Here is a 20,685-nt window from a genome sequence, read left to right as displayed (position 1 = left end):
GTTTGTCTTAACTCTGAAACTGTTATTGACATAGATGAAGTGTTACTTTTATTAGCTGATCATTACACAGCTTGTGTTTGCTGGGTTCCTTTGCATATAATTATGATGTGAAATCTCCTTGTAAGAGTATCTGTCAATAGTGTAATTGACTTGACCATGTTGACTCTTTACTCAATAACCTCAGAGATTGGCCCATCCTTAAGGAGTTGGAAACCTGCTTATTTGAAATGGGCCTGTGCATTGAGTCTGCAAGCCACATCACCCTCACAATCATTGCACCCTTGTCTTAAAGCTTGATTTCTGTGTGTTGTGCTGCTTTTCCCCATGAAATCCCTTAGAGGGATCCCGTGGAATGGAACAGACGATTAAAGCCCTGGGAGAGTGATTTCTGGTCTGCCCCGTGTTTTTGAAGTTCCTAGTGTTAGGAACTCCTAGGTCGTGACCGTAGCAGCTCACCTGAATCTGGGCCACCTAGATGTTAAGGTTTAGGGATCCTTTTCACACACACGTACCCCAGTGTGGCCCCTTGGTGCTGGCAAAGAGGAATCAAATGGCCAGGGTTTGCCTGAGGATTGGGAGAGCGTGGATGGAGGTGAGCCCTTCCTATAGCAATAGAACCCGCAAATTTTGCATCTGCAACTCAGGAACCAAGCTTCCTGCACACGGACGTCTCACGGGGAAGCCTGGGCTGTTAGGATTAACACACAGCTGTGTGCCGGGCACATGGGAAGACTCATGCAAGTGTTTGATAGATGATCAATGTGGAAGGGATGGGCATGTGGCTTGGTGGTTAGGTTGCTGCTTGGGACACCCACATCCCACTTTGGAGTGTGTGAGTTCAAGTCCCGGCTACTCCACTTTCCTGCTAATGTCACCCTGGGAGGCAGCAGTTGTGATGGCTCAAGTAGTTGAGTCTGTGCCCCTACTTGGGAGACCCAGGTTGAATTCTGGGCTTCCTGGCTTCCACCTGGCCCAGCCAGGTCACTCCCCAGTAGGCATCTGGGGAGTGAACCAAGGGATGGAAGATCTCCTTCTCTCTGCCTTCCAAATGAAATAAATAAATGTTAAGATAGTGATAACTGGAGTTCTCCCAGCCTGCTCTCCTCAGACCTCCTCGGGTCCCCTCCCTGAGCACTTGAAGCTGAGTCCCAACCTCAGGCAAGGCTTGGCTTGAACTTCTCCTGCCACCTTCAGCACTGTGCACATTTGTGGCAAAGCCATTTGCTTTGAGAAGTGATGACCAACAGCCTGGACCACGAGTCTAGACTGCAGATTGTTAGAAGACTATAAGAAAATTCCTTTTAATCGCCATCTTAAGCTGCCTATTTTTATTTGTCTTTCCAAGGACCTCAAGTGAAAGCTGCAGTTCCCACATGGTCCTATAGCAACACAGGTTCTTTGTTTTTTGTTTTTGTTGTTGTTGTTGTTGTTTTTTTAAGATTTATTTTATTTATTTGAATGAAAGAGAGGTAGAGAGAGAGAGAGAGAGAAAGAGAACGAACTATGTTCCATCCTCTGGTTCATTTCCCAAATGACTGCAGTGGCCAGAGATGAGCTGAAGCCAGGAGCCAGGAGCTTCTTCCAGGTCTCCCATATGGGTGCAGGTGCCCAAGAACTTGGGCCATCTTCTACTGCTTTCTCAGGCCATAGCAGAGAGGTGGATCGGAAGTAGAGCAGCTGGGACTAGAAGCGGCAGCACCCATGTGGGATGCCAGCATTGCAGGCGGAGGATTAACCTGCTTAGCATCACAGCACCAGCCTGCTAACTTGCTTTTTTAAAACTCAAGTTTGTTTTACTGCATGAAACCATCAGTGAGTCATTTTCACTGTTGTATAATATTTCTTTATGTGACTGTACCACAGTTGGTAAAAAACAGACATTTAAGTAATTGATAGTTCTTGGTTATTATAAGAAATGTTGCTGTGGAAGTTCTCTGTGTATCTCCAGGTGCATGAGATGTGCAGGAGAGAGACTGTTGGTTTGAGGCTGTGTTACATTCTCTACAAGGCAGTGCCAAATTGTTTCCTAAACCACTTGTACTGACTTACACTGCCACCGTCAGAGCGTGGTAGTTCCTGTCTTCTGCACACGTAGCATTGTTGTCCTTTATACTGAGCCCGTTCCAGACAGCAGGTAATGGCATCACCCTGGCCTTTCGCTCCGTGTCCCTTGTCACTAAAGATGGCTTTTCATATACATAATCAGCTGTCCGAAGCACTCTTTTATGATTATCCATTCAGCATTTTGCTTATTTTTCTGTTGGGTTCTCTTTTGCCATTCATTGTAGGAGTTCTCTGTATATTTTGGATATTATTCCTTTACTGACTCCATGTGTTGTAAATTTTCTGAGTCTGTGGGTGACCTTTTTATTCTTTTTAGTGCGTATGTGTTGATAAACTGAACATCTTATTTTCATGCTTATTAATCACATGTATCAATCTTTTTAATGAAATCTGGGATCTTAAAAATATCTCTCCCTAACCCTTCCAATCATACAGTCTCCTCCTGTGTTTTCTAGAAGATTTAAGGTTTTTTCATTCTTACTTAAGTCTATTATCTACGTAGAGTTGAGTTGTACGGCAGAAATGCACTTATATATTTTTCCAGATGGATAGTTAGTTATCCCAACATCATTTATTAAGGTGCCCCCCCTTTCCCTATTGATTTAAAAGACATTTCTAATATGTATAAGGTTTCTTTATATTTATAGTTATTTGGGGAATTCTTGATCCCATTTGATATTTGTCTTGTCTTACGGCAACACCACATTGAATTACTAGACTTTTACAGTAAGTCTTAGGTCTCTTAGCACAGATTCTCTCTCCTTGTTATTTTTCAAATAGCTTTACTATTCTTGGCTCCTGTACCTAGAATCAGCTTGATGAATTGAGGAAAAGGGAGTTGAGACAAAAAGAAAAACAAAACACCTCCTATTGTGATTTTTTTACAAGAATTGTATTGAACCTGTAGATTACTTTGTAGAGGATTACTGCTACTCCCTTCAACATCTTTCAGTCTGAGAATATGTTATGAACCTGTCCATTTATTTAAGTCTTCAATGTCTCTCAATACAGCTTTGTAATTTTTTTCCTAAAGGGGTCTTCAGTTAGAGTTACTCTATGTAGTCCAGTTTTGTTTTTTTTTTTTTTTTTTTCCTGCTGTTGTAAACTGTGTGCATGTATGTGTGTGTGTGTGTGTGAGACTGTGTGATGTGTGTGGTGTGGTGTAATGTCAGAGTTCCGTTAGCCTCATACAATGAATTGAGGAGTGTTTACCCTTAGATTTTCTAAAAGATTTTATAGAGACTGAAATTTTCTGTTGTCTAACATTTGACGGAACTTGCTTGCAACAGTCTAGGGCTTTTGCATGTAATGATTATAGGATACTTGTGTTTTTTAAATTTCCTTTTGAATTCATTTTGTTAAATCTAGGATTTTGTCCACTTCCCCTGAGTTTTCAAATATATTGGGATAAAATTACTCATAATGTGTCTTATGGTCTTTCTAAATCTCTTCTATAGCTATGTCCAGTTTGTGTCCCTTATTACATTTGTATAATCACTTAGTTTTGAATTGATTAATCTTGCTATAGGTTTTTCCCCCCAAAGAATCAACTTTTTATTAGCTCTTCATTGCATCTGTCCTCCATTTCATTGATTTTGCTATTTTTCTTTGCCTGGATTAGATCCGTAAACATTTCTTCCTTTTCTATAAAAGTTTAAGGTTCTGATTTTCTTCCGACTGCTACTTATTTGCGTCCCACATGTTTGGTAGCTTTCATTTTCATTATTGTTAAGTTCTAAGAATTTTCTGTTTCCGTTTTTGTTTCTTCTTTAACCTGGGAGTATTTTTAGAAGTGTGTCTTTCTTTGAATTTCCAAATCAGAGCGAAGGTGGCTGTTTCTTATTTTTGTTTTTAGTTACCCCTTCAACACTGACCATCAACTTCTGGGCATTTTCGTCAGAGAATTTATCTACAACAATACTGCTTCTTTGGAATTTGTTGAGGCTGGCTGTTTGGGCTATTGTAAATCTAGGTTTTTCAAAATTTGTTTTATGTTGGAAAAACATGTAGAATGAACCCGGTGGGCTGCATTTCGATGATCCAGTCTTGTTGGCAGTGCCCAGAGCGTCCCAGTCGGGAGCCAGTGGAACGTGCGCCTCCTCCTGCACCAGGTCTGACCGGGTGCTGAGTGCGGCACCTGCCCCTTGGCCTTGGCATCCACAGTGAGCACCAGGGGCTGCTGTCTTCTCCCTGCTCCACAGCGGCCTCAGTGGTGCAGGAACCTGATGACACACAGAGCACAAGCTCGCTCCTCCCGGGGCTCCTCCGAGGGTGTCTGGGCTGTGCGGAGGTGCCGTAGGTGGCGTGTGGTTTTGCTTGTTTTTGCAACTGTGGGTGCCTTTCAGGACTGCCTCCTTGGCCTCCTTGGCCTTTGCTTTGGCTTCAGCTTTGGGAGGAGCAGGAGCTTCCTTCTTTGCCTTCAGCGCCATCTTGGTAAAAAGCTGTAAATCTGCTTTTTGAAAAATATATTCCATGTGTGCATCAAAAGAATATGCCTTTTCTGTTTCGCTCATGTTATATATGTTCGTTAGCTCAGATCCTCTCCATGCTAACCTGGTGTGTGTGTGTGTGTGTGTGTGTGTGTCTGTGTGTGTGTTGATCAGATTGAATCCCGAGAGTGGCATGTTAAAATCTCCCATTACAAGGTGGATTGCCTGCTTCTCTTGGTCATTCTTTAATTTCAGATGCGTGTATTTTGAAGCTACTTCGTGGAGAATGCTTAGACCTGTTACATCTTCCTGATGACTTGAACTTTGATGAATGCTTAATGCCTCTCTCAATCTCTAGTAGTGATTTTTGCCTTCAAACCACCTTATTTCATTTTAGTATCACCGTGCCAGCATGCTACAACTTCTTCCTTCCTTTTGCTTTGAACCTTTCTCTGTCCTTCTGTTTTCGGTTCGCCACGTGGAGACAGCATATGGCTTTTTTTCTATCTCTGCCAGTGATCCGTACCTCTTGGCTGAAGATGTGTGGTCCACTTGCATGTACATTTGCATTCACTTCTGTCGTCGTATTTGGCATTTCTGTACGTCTGAAAGTTCCCAGGGACTTTGCTTGTCTAGCATAATTTTAAATTGATCTAGAGTCTCCCATTTTTCTTCTTGTTCTCATGGTTTTGAAGTCAGATGTTCTGTTTCAGTTGTTTTAGTATTGCTGTTAGTACTTGCAACATGAATATTTTAAAAGGCTCTTCAGTTAATCTTTATCTTTAACCTCATCAGTACAGAGCCCTTGGGATGCTTTGACTTCTCCCTGCCTCTCAGAGGACATACTGCGTTTTTCTGACACTCTGGTTCTTTCGTGGTTTTGTTGTTTGTTTTTGTTAAGTGCCTTAGTCTTCATTACTTCATTACTACTGAGTTACACAGTTAGAACTTACCTTTTTTTTCCTGATCACTTAATTTACATCTTGGGCTTTCCTTTTTGGATCATTTTCTTTTTTTCTGAAATACTTTTTTTTTTTTTTTTTTTTTGACAGGAAGAGTGGATAGTGAGAGAGAGAGACAGAGAGAAAGGTCTTCCTTTTCCCGTTGGTTCACCCTCCAATGGCTGCCACGGCTAGCGCGCTGCAGCTGGTGCACCGCGCTGATCCGAAGCCAGGAGCCAGGTGCTTCTCCTGGTCTCCCATAGGGTGCAGGGCCCAAGCACTTGGGCCATCCTCCACTGCACTCCCTGGCCATAGCAGAGAGCTGGCCTGGAAGAGGGGCAACCGGGACAGAATCCGGCGCCCCGACCGGGACTAGAACCCGGTGTGCCGGCGCCGCTAGGTGGAGAATTAGCCTATTGAGCCGTGGCGCCGGCCATTTTTTTTTTTTTTTTTCAGATGTATTTATTTATTTGAAGGGCAGAGAGAGAGCGAGCAAGCGAGCAAGATCTTCCATCTGCTGGTTCACTTCCCAAATGGCTGCAACAATGGGAGCTAGGCTGATCAGGAGCCAGGAGCTTCTTCTGGGTCTCCCACATGCGTGAAGGGCCCAAGCACATTGGCCCTCCTCCACTGCTTTCCCGGGGACATCAGCAGGGAACTGGATTGAAAGTGGAGCAGCCTGGGCTGGAACTGGTACCCATATGGGATGCATGCTTTACCCACTATGCCAGGGTGCTGACCCCCTGAGAATCTGTAGTGAAAGGTGCAAATTCTTACCTGAAAATACAAGGGGGACTTCAAAAAATGTGTGGGAAATGGCATTAACAGGTAGTACAAATTCTCTGTGAACTGTTTGAAGCCCAGGCACATACATATTTGGCTTCATACTTGGAGGATGGTGTTACTGGGTATAAAATTTAGGCTGGGGCCAGTGTTGTGGCATAGTGGGGTAGCCCTCCACCTGTGATGCCAGCATTGTCCACCGGTTCAAGTCCCAACTGCGCTGCTGCTAATCCAGCTCCCTGCCAATGCACCTAGGAAAGCAGCAGAAACATGGCCCAAGTGCTTGGGCCCCTGCACCCACGTGGAAGACCCAGATGAAGCTCCTGGTGCCAGGCTTCAGCCTGGCCCAGCCCCGGCCCTTGTAACCATTTGGAGAGTGAACCAGCAGATGAAAGATCTCTCTGCCTCTCCTTCTCTCTGTATATAATTCTGCCTTCCAAATAAAGAAAATAAATCAATAAAAAAATAGCAGGTTGACAGTCATTCTCTTCTGTGTTGTTCCCCTAGAATCCGCCTCACTTGTTTTACCTTAATTGTACTCCCCTTCGGGGTGCTGATGTTTTTCTTTACTTTCACATCTTCTCTTTTTCATTTTTTTAATGCTCTGATGCTTGGCTATCGTGTGTCTAGGTATGGATTTCATCCTGTTGATCCTGAGTGGGATTTGTTGGCTTTCTGAATCTGAAGTTTGGTACCTTTTGTCACAGCTAGAAAACTCTGAGCCATTGTCTGTTGCAGTACGAGGTCTGCCCCGCCTTGCATTCTGGAGCCGCAGCTCAGTTCGCGTTGGATCTCCTCACTGCTGTGCTCCCTGTGACCGAGGCTTCCCTCCGGATTTCCCGCCTGTCTCTGTCTTTCCTCTCTGCTGTGTTCTGTCTAGCACTGGTACATCCATCTTCCACTTCTCTTTTTCTTTAACTGCACTCAGTTTCTCTCATTCTCTCTGTCTCTCTCTCTCCCCTCCTCCTCCTCCTCTGTTCTCTCTCTCTCAGAAGTTTTATTTATTTATTTGAAAGGCAGAGAGAGAGAGAGCTCCTATCCACTGGTTCATTCCCGAAGTGCCCACAGTGGCCAAGACAAAGCCAGGAGTCAGAACCCGGTCCAGGTCCTCACACACAGGTGCAGGAGTCCAGTCAGCTGAGCCATCGCCACTGTCTCCCATGGGCTACATTAGCAGGAAGCTGGAGTCAGGAGCCAGAGCTGGGAGTCAGCCTCAGGTCCTCTGCTACAGGACAAGGGCATCCTAACCACTCAGCTCAACTCAAGTTCTTTCATTCCTAGGACTTGGGTTTTCCTCTCCAAATTCTATTTTGTGCTCTCCAAAATCCGCCTGTTTCATTCTATAGTTCGTCATTCCTTTCTGACATTTTTCAGCATCATCTTGTGTTTATTTAAGCACACATTACATTCTGTATCTATTTCACTATTTTCCATGTTTCCAATTGAGATTCTATGCCTCTTGCTTATGGTGGTTTGTTTCCTCTGTGTGTAAAGAGTGTGTTGAGTCTGTGCTCCTTGAAATCTTATCTCTGGGAGTTCTTTGTGGCTCAGGTATAAAGTATGTTCCCCCAGAGAGGATTTGCTTTGCTGGGAGCCTGAGCAACCATAATACCTGAGGCCACTTTCACTCCCTTCGAGGTGAGGCAGGGGTGCACAGGAACCATGCAGCAGCCGAGAATAAGCCTTTGGGCTGCCCCTCCCTTCCCACGCCCTCAGTCCGAGGCCTTGTTCCAGTGTTAGGCTGCGCATTGGCTTTGGGGAAACCCAGACTCTCGATCTCCCATTTCAGGTTGTTTTTAGATTTTTCTTGTGTGCAGGGGAGGTCCTTTGAGCATGTGGATGTCTGTGTGGCTCTCTGAAAGCCCCCTTCCTCCCTAGTGACCCCATCAATGCCTTACAAGTAGGTTGCTCTACTTCCCTGGGCGCTTGTGTGTTGAAGTCAGAGCAAGACCACCCGCAGGTCTCTCTGCTACTCGGGTGGCATGGAATCTCCTGGGCATCTCTTCTCTCTTGTCTGTCTACTTGTGCTTGGTTCTAGATAGGAGGGGTGCACTTGCTCAGGTGCCCTGCACCTGCAACCCCATTCATTCTGTCTGCATCTTTTCAAGCCTGGCGAAAGATCAGCATAAATCCCCTGAGATAGCAGCTACCCTATGTGCTTGCCTCTAGGTGTTGAGCCACCAGTTCCAGAGAGAACCGAGTGTACCAGGTGAAAGGTGGAGGTGCACACTGGCTCATCACACTGTAATGGAGCAAATGGCTAGCAAAGCAGCCGTGTCGAGTCGTAAGCTTGTGCCTTCCCTTGTTTGTTGCAAGACTCTCTCATTCTTGGCTTGAACTTCTCACTTGTGACTTCTCCATTTTTAGGTTCAACATTTCCCTGCTTTTTGACAAGAGAATGAACACCAGGTTTTATTTAGCGTGTGGTTTGCTTAAGCCACGTGCTTTAAACTTCCAGAGGCCTAGTAAAAAGCAGCTGGCTTTAATTTATGATAATTGTATCATTACCCGTAAATTCATCTGAAACTAAAAAATTGCAGGTGCTTCATATGTATCCCGTGTTCGTTTTAATGAGTGATTTTTGAGGAGTGGTTAGAAATTCACTTTCCAGTGTGTTCGGGGTGGCTGGCTGCTTCTAAGCGTTGGGGTTCCTTTCATGACAGCCCCTGCAGTGGGGAGCACTTGACACCAAGTCCATGCTGCCGGCCTGGGCCATCAGGAATCCTGTTGTGCCAAGTTGTTAATAATTGAAGGAGCTTGTCACTTCCTGCTGAGTTTTGTGTGTAATTTATGGATTATGAGCCCAGGCTAAAAGCTCAAGGAAAGTTGATCTCGCCAGTTGAGGAGAGATGCATTTATATTGTAATTCTCGCTTCCTACAGTTGTGCTGTGTCCCTGTTTTCTTCCCAGAAAGTTGTCTGTGGATGGATTTGTTTCTGGTCCTCCTCGGAGTCAGCTGTTTTCTCCAGGGTCCACAGGGAGACATTTCTCGTTCCCGCTCGAGCTGTGCCTGGGCACTCCTGTTGGCCACCTTGGACAAGTCCGGATGCCTCTGTGCTTCTGTTTATCTGTAACATGGCTGAGCCAGGCATTGTTCCAAACAGCATGAGGCTGGGTAGTGCCAGAGACCCTGCCCTCCGCAAGATGGCATCAGGGACTGTGGAATAATTTTCTTTTCTGTTCTCTCATTCATGGAATTTCCTTAAGATACAAGATGGGTCTAGTGGGTCTGTAGCATCTCTATTTTTTTAAAGATTTATTTATTTTATTTGAAAGTGAAAGTGAAAGAGAGAAAGGTCTTCCACCCACTGGTTCACTTCCCAGATGACTGCAAAGGCCTAGGATGAGCCAAGCCAAAGCCAGCAGCTTCTTCCAGGTTTCCCATGTGGGTGCAGGGGCCCCAGTGCTCGGACCATCTTCTGCTGCTTTCCCAGGCCATAGCAGGGAGCTGGATTGGACGTGGAGCAGCCGGGACGTGAACTGGCACCCATATGGGGTGCCAGCACCGCAGACGGCGGCTTTACCGGCTGTGCCACAACACTGGGCCCTGAAGCATCTCTCTAATGCGGCTGCCTTTGCCCTGTTAGAGATTGGTGATTCTCAGGCATAGAATCCCGCCTCTCCTGGTAGTGCGGACCCAGATTTAATTTAATTAATGTTTCTGCTTTGACTGCGGTGCGTTTCTCCACCTCCCCCCTTCCCAGCTTTTCACTGGAAAGAATTCCAAACTTTGGAAAAAGGGGGGCAAATACAGAATGAGCCATAGTCACCCTTCCCCGGGGGCGCTGAGAATCGCCTTGGTGGCCCACTCCTCACCCTCCTGGGTCTCTCAGTCGCCTCCTCTGCCATCTTCAGAGGGAGACCCTACTCTGCTGAACTCTGGTACTGAAGTGAACCCTACAGCCCCACGTTCTACGAAAACAGGGGCCTTAGAACTGACTCAATCAGCTCCAAGGCAGACGTCGCCCAGTTTGCTCCTGTTGGCTGAGTTCACTGTAAAACTGCTGGATGCCCGTTCAGTGGGTTCATTCATTTTGCGTTTTACAGTAGATCAGGAGAAACCTAACAAGACTTTCGTTTTCATTTGCTTTAATTAACTATTAATAGCAATTAGTTCCCTTTGCCAGGCTTCCTGTCTGGTAGCCCCTCCCATCAGTCTCCTCCCAATCTTTTTTACGTACCCAAGACCTATCAAGAAATAAGGCGTCTGCAGAAGATAGACAGTGAGGGCCTCCAGCTCAGGGGCTGTGTTCACAGGCAGCCACTCTTGCTCCCTCTCTCTGGGTGCCGGTGCTCTTACTCTGCTGGGTTCCCTTCAACCTCCTGAACCAGAATAGAAAGAGGAGACCAGACTTCCCCGGGCGAAGCACGTTGCAGCGGCAGGAAGCCGCGGGGTTCCGACGGCAAAGACAGGAGAGCGGGCAGAACGGACGGTGCACCGCCAAGAACCTTCCTCTGTGCTGAGCACTTGGCATGGACCCTCACTTAGCCCTGGGTGGCTGAGGAAAGCCAGAAGTAAAACAGCCCCTCTGGGTCACCACTAAGGCCCCAAGGACCAGGGACGAGATTCAGGCTTGAAAGCCTGGGGGTCTGGGGAGGTGGTGTGGATGCAGCATCAGAGAGTACGGGACACAACCGGGACTGTTCTGGAATGCAGTCGGCTGTAGAAATGCGCAATTGATCATTGCCCGCAGGGCAGGGAGTGGTCACTCAAGATAAGCTGTGGTCACAGCCTGCATGCATTTTGCCAGGGGACATCACCGTGCATGTCCTCTGTATCAGCGCATGTGCAGCAGAGAGTCCTGCCCTGGAAGCCCAGGAAAGAGGCTCATCCCCCTCAACTCCCCCTGCACCCTTACCTCAAGAATTCTTTCCTTCTGACCGAGTGGGCCGCCCCCGAGGCCTCCCTGTGCCAACCGGAGAGAAGGAGAAGGAGACACACGCTCTGCTGGTCTCCTGGGTGCTCCTGACCCCGTAGCTTTCAGCACCATTGCCGTAGCCCTGGGCTGGGCTGGTAAATGCTAACTGGTGGTGGTGCGGGATTCCACGTGTTCCCTCATGTCCTCGGTCTAGACGCCAGGTGTCCGCCAGGCACCCAGTATGGTGCCGGCCAGCCTTGTAGAAATGACACCGTAACAGGAAGGCAGACCAGATGCAGTCATCGTGCAGTCTGTGAGGTTGCGGGATGTGCTGTCATGGAGGGGAAGGGAGGTGCCGTAGACATGGGCTGAGCGGTGTGTGCTCCCAGGAAGTGGGGCCGCCACGGTGCAACAGAACATCTCACGCCTGCGCAGACCCTTCAGCCTCATGGCCAAGGGCAGATGCTACATCTCCCACAGAACCCTCCCCCCAGCTGGAAGCAGCTCTGGGCCCTGGGAGTGTTGCTCCCACAGCCCTCTGATTCCACATCAGAAATACAGCTGCTGCCCAGCCGCACGGAACACAGGGCCTGGCCCCTGGGCCCCGCTTTCCTGCTGGCCGTGCCTGGTCCAGTCACCCGCAGGCACGACCTCCTCTTCCCAACACACCCGTCCCCTGCTCCTCCCACAAGGGACGTCAGCACGTGTGACTGCTGTGGGATCCTCGTGGGGATGCGTCGCAGGGAATCTCATTACTGGGCAGGCGCGAGTGAGAACCGCTCGGATGATGTGGCCGCGAGCTTGAACTTCAGACTCGGCCTTTGGTTCTGGTCGCAGTTAAGGGAGACGCCAAAGTCCTCCAGGCCTCTCTCCTGGCCACTGTCAACTACGCGGGCGGACATCCACTTCACAGCCTCCACATACTCACCCAGGCAGACCCCGCAGAGCGCCTGGCAGGAGGCGCGGCCCCGCAAAGGCTCCTGGCTCTCTCTGCTGGGATCAAGCCATCCCTCACCTCCTTGTGAGACGGCTGCATCGCTGCCCCGGGTCTGTCTGAGCCTCCCTCCGGGCGTGCGTCTCTATTAGGTGCTCAGTGAATATTTGCAGATTGAATGAATGGGGGTGGGGGTGCGTGAGTGAAAAGCTGTCACTGCGTGGCAGGCGTCCCTTTTTGCTGCACGCTGGACTTGGGCTTCACACAAAAGCCTCCTAATGAAGCAGCTTCAGAAGAGAGCATGTGTCTTTCTCTCTGAAGTTGCCAGCCAGCATTGTCTGCCGCGTCTGACTCCACGACACTGGCGGGGACGTGAAACCAAGCCCAACTTGTTTTCGTGGTTCAACGTCGCAGATGGAGCCGCCGCCGCTGTCACTTCAGGGAGTGGCGTTTTGACGGCTCAGCCACACAAATCGGGTGGGAATGCCATCGATGGGAGATAAGCGGGGCAGAGCTGAGTGTCAGGATTTAGAACGCTGCCTTCGAATAGATCCAGCCGTGGCCCCGCCGTGTGGGCACCGCCCCCTCGAACAGCAGAGGAGCCGATGGGCGCGGGCAGGTGGGCTGCCAGGGAGCTCGGTCAGGCACGGTCTAACTGTGTCCCCTCCTTGTCTCGCTCCCCTCCCCATGTGCTCACCCTGCAGGAACGGCGTCAGCGGCTGCCGGATGCGGACTGAGAGCGAGCCGTCCTGTGGCTCCCCGGTGGTCAGCGGAGACCCCAAGGAGGACCACAACTACAGCAGTGCCAAGTCCTCCAACGCCCGGAGCACCTCGCCCGCCAGCGACTCCATCTCCTCCTCTTCCTCCTCCTCCTCCTCCTCCTCCTCCTCGGCCGACGACCACTACGAGTTCGCCACGAAGGGGAACCAGGAGGGCAGCGAGGGCAGCGAGGGCAGCTTCCAGAGCCACGAAAGCCACAGCGACACGGAGGAGGACGACCGGAAGCCCAGCCAGAAGGAGGTCAAGGACGCCCTCGGGGACAGCGGGTACGCATCCCAGCACAAGAAGCGCCAGCACGTCGTCAAGACCAGGAAGGTCCCCAGCGACACGCTGCCCCTCAAAAAGAGACGCACGGAAAAGCCGCCCGAGAGCGACGACGAGGAGATGAAGGAGGCGGCCGGGTCGCTCCTGCACCTGGCGGGGATTAGGTCCTGTTTGAACAACATCACCAATCGGACGGCAAAGGGGCAGAAGGAGCAAAAGGAAACCACAAAAAATTGAAAACAAGTCACTGATTTGTTTTGAACTTACGGCCATTTGGTTTCAGCATGTCAGGAGATTTGTAATGATTTGTGGCAATATCAGTAACTTTTTTTTTTTTTTGGTTTGGTTTTCTTTCTTTTCTTTTTTTTTTTTTAATTTGCCCCCTTTCCTTTATTTTGGACCCTTAAGAATTTTATTTTTAAAGGAGATTGAAGCCATAGAACTCATGTTGACACTCAGCCGTTTTACAAAAGCTTTTCATTCTCTGAAGACAAAACCGAAAAAGCCAAAATTACCATTGCTTCCTCCAGCTTGTCAGAAACGTGTGGCTGAATCCCCAGGGATGTCAACAGCGGTGCCATGGGATTTACACACGCGGCACGCAGAAGGCACATGTGCAAAGCGACCAGCGTGCAGGCCCAGCCTTCAGGTTTAAAGAGTCAGGTCGCCCACCCAGCTGGGCTCACTGAGTAGCAGGAAGGGAAGCGATTAGGAAGAAGGACGACCCGTACCTGTGGCCCTGGGCATGCCATTGTGCCAGGAGGGCCCTTGGCATTGCCACGCAGTGCGCACGGGGCCTTGGCCTCTGGGCCTGTGCGCCTCGTGACCCTGAAGCCTGGAGGCAGCTCGCTTGGTGGACACTGATGGAACCGTTCAGATCCATCAGGTGTCAGCGACTGAGAAAAGAAACCGGGTGCGTCAGTAGTGAAGCTGCTAATCCTTGAATTCTACTCTAGAGTCAATTAAGGAAAAGTTCCAAAAGCCATGAGCCTGAAGGTGGGCCTTGGGCACACACACACAACACAACACACAACACGCAACACGCAGAGTGAGAGTGAGAAGAAAACACGCAGAAAGCAAGCCGTGTCTTAAGTGCCCGCGGGAAGAGCGGTCTCGGGCGGTCACGAAATCACAGTAGCTGTTAAGGAAATAATGGTAGAGCTCTTTTTCTGTCAAAAGTATTTGATCCAAGTGGGCAAAACAAAACAGAAAGCTCCAGAACCTGCCATTAGTATTGTGGTGTATTTTTTTAAAAGAGTGAAGGCACATTGACAGACAAAGCAAAACAAAGTGGCAAAAAATCAGCTCAAATAAAGTAACTCCCATACTGCCCTCAAAATGGGGCTTGCAAATTAATGTCAGGTTCATCTTTGCGAAAATCAGTGGTTTCCACATTCAGCCAGTGTAGCCGGCAGAAGTTTCTGATCCACAATGCATGGATTCCTTTGAAGAAAAAAAAAAAAGAAAAAGAAAAAAAAAATCACGAAAACAAACTTTTTTTTTATTCAAAAATAACAAAGTTCTTGTACGGTAAATAATGTATTTAGCATGACGCATGAATTATTTTCATATAAATAGAGAAAATAGAGAAAAGACTATGCCTCTAATTTTTAAGCCCTTAGGCTCAGAGGTTCTTTTGGTTTTCTTTTCTTTTGTTTTTCTTTCTTTCACTTTTTGTTGGTTTTTTTTTTGTTTGTTTGTTTTTTGTGTTTTTTTTTTTCCTTTCTGGGTTATTTTGTTTTGGTTTTTTGAAGCAGGTGTTTAAGGTTTAACCTTCTTCAGGGACAAATTCTGACTGTTGGGGAACTTACTCTGCAATATAAAAATATCTTCATGCTCTGGTAGGGGCTTGGATGGCTGGACTCTCTACTGCCTTGTGTGCACTCAGCCCCCGACCCCTCCGGTTCTCTGTTGAAAAGTGTGTCCTTTCTCTGTCTGTTCGTGTTTCACATGACGCAATAATCCGAGGGCAAACTTAGTAGTGAGTGTGTATGATAGAATCAAGAGAATCATGGGACGCTGACTTGAGAAAATCATTGCCGTGATTCAGTTCTAGGGACAAAGGCAGTGAATCATTATGCAAATTTGCCAGGAGAAGGGGCAACCTGCTAGTGGGCCTTATTTGGGTGAGGGTAGGAGATAGGGTACGTGTGACGGAGGAAGCGAGACCGAGGGGTGAGGACAGCCGGCTGTGTGGCGGCAGCGCCATTTCGCAGGAAGAAAGGCCGGCCGGCCTGTCCACTGCCCGAGCGCATCAACCAGCCAGGAATTAAGACCACGCGATTTCGAGAGCTGAATGTAGACAACCACACGGTGTCACGTAGGCCAGAAACCCTGTCATCTTTGCCTGAAAAATCAGACATTAGCAGAGAGATCCAAAGAGAAACCTGTCGAGGATATGATCTCCCATCCAAACGGATGGCAGCTTTGAAGCAAAAACACCCACTCGGGTGGGGTCCGATGGTGGGGGCGCGGGAGGAGGCTGTGGAGATCCCAGCCCTTCTCGTGGGGCAGTTGTGGGCCCAGGCCGAGCCAGCAGCCAGCACAGTGGAATCCACGGGGCGCTGCCACTTGGCATCTTCCTTTGGGTTGCTGAGGAGAGAACGTGGGAAGGTCTGCACCGGGGCGGCAGCTCAGGGTCCTCCCCGAGCCTAAGGACGTGAGGGTGTGGGTGGGAACCCAGATGCACTTTGGTAGTGCTCTGCTCCCTCCCACATCCAAAACATCCGATGCCCCAAAGGCCATCCGGTCCACAGCCGTGGGACCTGAGCAGCACTTGTCTGTGCCGCCACCTGACCCAGCCCAAAGACCACCACCTCAACCCCCACGTTCCCCGCCCCCACCACGGTGAGGAAATGCAGACTTCTCTCTCCTGGAAGGCAGAGGCAGGCGTTCAGGGCTGTTTCTGGCAGGGGGCTTCTCCCAGTGAACCCCCCCCCCCCCGCAGTGGGCTGTCTCCCCTCATTTCATTTTTCTAAAGGGGCGAAGGCTTCTTTTAGAAAATAATAAAATGCAATGTGTGTGATTTACTTTTCTGATCTCTTTGAGAAAATAGATGAATATCTTATAAAGTGTGTTCTTAACTCCAGAACTACTCTTTTTGCATAAATACCTCATCGGGCAGCTTTCTAAGTATTTTCCTGAGTCTCCCGTGGCACCTTCGTGGGATGTGCTTGGAAGACGTGTTGGGGAAACTTTAGTGAGGGTACTTTTTCTAGTTTTCTTCTGTTTTTGGAGGCATACACATTATGCATAACCAAAACAATGGCTCAATTGTGTTGAACTTTGTATTTTGATTGTTGCGAAGAAACAAGCAGTATCGATGTGTATGTGGCTGTTTGTAGTGAATTCATTGCGGAATGAGGTGTCCACGTCTTTAACAAGCCAAGGGGCAGGAGGCACCCTCTCTTATCCCCTCCTCCAAGAGCAGTAGACAATTTAAGCACAAGCCTATTTGTGAAAGAATATTTTGCTTAAGTGTCATTCACTTTAGTCTTGGAATTTGTTCCCAAGCGTCAGGTGTTCTTTTAGCTTCCAAACTAGCATATTGTATCCATTAGTCTAACCGATCGCCCGAGTACCGTGAAGGGGTGGGCCGCTCTGGCTGCGTTTCTCTGCTGGGAGAAGTAGTGGTTCGTGTGTCATTCCAGTATCTCATACTCACCTGGGGCGGGGGGAGGGGAAGTGGGGAACTATAGCAATATTTAAAGATGCTTTGGAAAAACAACACATCAGCACCATGACATCGACAGCTACTTGCTATTGGGCCCTCGGACACATGTAAGAGAAATCTTACATCTTAAATGATATACACATAGACAGTTTATTTTTATCCTACTATGATTGTCTTTTATCTTTATCTAGTACTCTGTGGCAAGCGTTGGCATCGTAGGTTTTTCCCAGCCTTATGTCCTAAGCTCCTATTTCCCCACCCTCTCTCGATCAGCATGCTCTCAAGAGTTCATTGGTGAAGCTGTGTATCTGAAAGGAAAGAGAACCAAGCCCACGTGTGGATGGTGGCTTGAGAAAGCCACGGCCAAGACAGCTGTGGCAGGCTTCCCACCTTGGGGCTGAGTTTTTAAGGGATGTGCTTGGAGGCCTTTCCCAAGAATGGACGTTCCTTGTGTCCGGTGGCCACAGCCGTTAACCACCATGGGGCATTCTGGGAAGAGGCCGTGGTGTTGACTAGTGCCCCCGCCTGAGGGACGGCTCCTGTAGCGTGAACACTGTGCAGATGGCTCCTGTGCCCAGCCCAGAGTCCTACAACATATCAGGATTTCTCAATGCCAAGCGCTACCGACTCCAGGTTCAATTACTCCGCTCCACCTGAGCAGGTCTCCGGCCTCTCACTGAAGGGCTCGTTCTGCAGGAACCAGAGTTACGTACAAGTGACCTAAACGAGAGGGTTTTCCATATGGGATTGGATTAAATTCAATGTGACTTCTTCCCTTTCAACTTTATTCAGGTTGGGACTCGTTTCTTTCTGGTGGATCACAGCTGCCCAGGTGTTGTGATTGACTTTTATGTTTCCGTAGAGAAGTATTTTTCTTTCCTCTTCAGGATTTTTGCCACCAAAAGAAAACATCGGAACTCTGTGTCCCCCTCTTGATCGTGACCTAACCAGTGTTGACAGTTGAGTCCTTAGTGTCGTAGGTCCCAGCCCACCAATACTATATCAAACACTGTTATGCACATAACACAGCACTGTGACCTAATTTAAATAATACTTTTTTATTATTTATACTACTATATATACTATACATCAACACTTTTTGCTATATAACCTAAGTGATAACCCTCTTTTAGTTACCTGCCAAACTCTGGACTTTGGTTTCTTAATGCAGTTAACACAGTTACGAAGTTGTAATGGTGTCTTTCTCTCCCTTTGTAACGGGATGTGTAAATCAAAGTACATACATTGTGTGGTGTTCTTGTTTCTGGAGACTCCTGAGGGTGTACACACGGCATTCGGTGTTCTGTGGAGATCCGCCCACCTTTGTGAATTCATCTGTTAAGCCCTCTTCCTCTGAGAGAGCACCAGCGATGGTGGTTAACTCCCATTCATTCCCTCCCTCCCTCTCTCTCTCTCTCTCTCTCTCTCATGCTGGTTATTCTTGAATTAAGCGCAGACTCATCAGCTCGGTTGCTTTATCATGAATAATGTGTGTGACCCTGCAATTCTTCCACAGTTCAGCAAACAAGTGCTAGCTTCACTGACCAAAAATTACGGAAGGAAAACACAGTTTTTTTAAACAGTCCATCTTTTAATGGCCGAAACTGATGTGTCCATGGTGCTCTTCTTGCTGTGGGATTTCTGAAATCACACCCATTTCTGACTTAGTGTGAGATGCTCACAAGCACCCTTCCTGTTGTTCTGTTAGCATTGAACTCTATTTATTTGGGATCTATACAACAGTGTGGTTCCACTGTATTTCATTTGCAAAAGCGGGGAACAGCCATCTCCACCTTTTGCAGATAATTGATACTCCATATTGGATTCTCAAAGACTTCGATATGGCGAACCTATCAAACCTAGAAGCCCTATTCCATCCTCTCATGACTGTGGCCTGAGCTCCCCAGCCCCTTCCACCTCTCGTTAGATGAACCTTAGCACCCTTTCAGTGATTTAGCATTCAGCATTTCTGGAGTATGTGTCGTTGAGACCATCTGAGCTCATGGCTGATGCAGTAACCAGTTTCATGCTGTGTCATCACACTCACTACTTACACTGCCATGGTGAACATGTGGAGGAAGAACAGTCTCTGTGTGTCTGGGAAGCATATACACTTGTACATTTTTTATACTCTGATTCTGTAACATTTCTTGAGTTTTGTTTTTGTTTTACAGAAAAAAAAAAAAAAAAACAGTGATAAAGCAATCAGAAGACCAAGAGGTTTACTCTTGACGTCAGGGTCATCTGACGTTTCCTGGCCAATAGACCTATATGGCCAAATTAATTTACAGGAGTAATAATTTTTCAAAAGCCAATTTTTTTTTTCTGTATGAAACTGCCAATATCATGAATAGAAAGGGAGAACCATAAAGGAGAAAGAACGTGACGTTCATTTGTGTTTGTGTTAACCTAAAGAAGCAGTGTGGAGACAGACGCCATCAGCTGAACCTAGGGACTTGGTGGCGCTGCTTCGGAGGCATCCATACTTGCATCTTGCATTCTTCATGTGTAATCATATTGCCAAAGACAAACTATTTCATCATTTATTGTAAATAACACTTTCCCCCAGACCTACCATAAAGTTTCTGTGATGTATTGTCTTCCAGTTGCAATAAAAATTACTGAGTTGCATCAATTGAAGAGAAGCACCACGTAGTATTGTGTGCACTGTGTCTCCCTATGCAGAGGCTGAGCAGTAAAAAGCATTTATCGTTCGGTGGGGTGTGTGTGCAGTTCTTTGCAGTCTGGTTTTGGGGGCGCGGCTGCACTTAGAATACCCCTCCTCGTGTTGAGTAGACGGTCACACACCTGTCTGCAAATACACAAATGCACACGCACAGGTCCTGCTCACCCACTCTGTCTGGTGTCAAGAACTGTTGGGTGGCAGGTCTCCTGCCTTAGACCTCGTGGATCATGGGGAAGCTGGCCTTTCGTGTAGCAATTGTCCGCCCATAAATTGAAATTGTAATTCAGGACCGGAGCCTGCCGGACTATCCCAGGCCGTGGGGGTGGACCCTCATCTTCCAGAGTCAATTCCACCAGTGCTCAGGGACCCAACCCAACCCCCTGTGCACACTCACTGCATGAGCCAACAACGAGTGGGTGGGCGAGAGGGGGCTGGAGCCAGGCACGAGCATGGGGCACCAGTCACCTGCCGGAGGAGGGGACAGTGACACTGGAGTTTCTTGGGTTCTTTTTGCAGTGGTTTTGGTTTTCTGAGTGCCCTGTCTGCAGGCACGTCCCCCTAGACCAACCATAAAGGTCACTCAGTGGCAACCCTAGTAGCACCAGCCCCGGGCCCCACGCACCACGGGATGCCCAGGTGATATCTCCTGGCCGTCTGTTCCGGTGAGCGCCCTGGAATGAACTCACAGGGAGGCATCGCAAAGCCTCAAGTCCCTCGGGGTGCTGCCTTTCCTGTTCCCCTGGGGAACGACCTGCGGTGTGTCCTCCTGGGTGACAAGTCATCATCTGAGGGGACTTCATGGAGAGGAAGAGCTGAAGTCATTCGGAGCCAAACCTGATGAATCATTGGCCAGATGGAGTAAGCAATGCCAGAGGCCGCAGCACAGAGTGGGGCCCGGTTCCAATAAGCGATGCTGCAGGTGTCTGGAGGAGAGGCACCAGTTAGATAACCAGGATGCTGGGGACACTCAGATGGCAACACTGCCAGAGCGCCGTGCAGACAGCTGCAAACTCCCCGTAGCAGGCAAACACACAAAGGCCCTTTTGGGTGGTGGCGCTGAGCCTAGAAGGGCAAATGTGAGGGCTGCTGCTGCCCCTGGCCAGCTTCTCTTCTTTTGACTGCTGGCCTGTTGACCTAAGAGATCTTTCTAGAAAGTTCTGAACAGATGACGGCCTTTTCAGAGTGAGGCTGATGTGACTGGGAGGCTTTTGTTTATGAGCTACAAGGCCGTGTTCTGTCCCCCGCCTTTCAGATCCCCTGAGAGTCGCTAGG

At 48.4% G+C, this 20,685-nt stretch overlaps 1 protein-coding gene across 22 annotated transcripts in view; it reads left to right on the top strand.

The window, feature by feature from the left end:
• FOXN3 (forkhead box N3) overlaps positions 1-19,372 on the top strand; it is a 462,718-nt gene extending 443,346 nt beyond the window's left edge. For all 22 annotated transcript variants that reach the window (XM_070065521.1, XM_070065510.1, XM_070065508.1 and 19 more), the window contains one exon: positions 12,715-19,372. In XM_070065521.1, the coding sequence (XP_069921622.1) occupies positions 12,715-13,291 (577 nt within the window). In that variant the 3' untranslated portion in view covers positions 13,292-19,372. The remainder of the gene's footprint in view (positions 1-12,714) is intronic.
• The last annotated feature ends 1,313 nt before the right edge of the window (positions 19,373-20,685 follow it).

The sequence above is a fragment of the Oryctolagus cuniculus genome, chromosome 20 (assembly GCF_964237555.1).
Source record: "Oryctolagus cuniculus chromosome 20, mOryCun1.1, whole genome shotgun sequence".
Lineage (NCBI taxonomy): Eukaryota > Metazoa > Chordata > Mammalia > Lagomorpha > Leporidae > Oryctolagus > Oryctolagus cuniculus.
The sequence above is the reverse complement of the archived record's forward strand: the minus strand, read 5'-3'. Positions and strand labels throughout refer to the sequence as shown.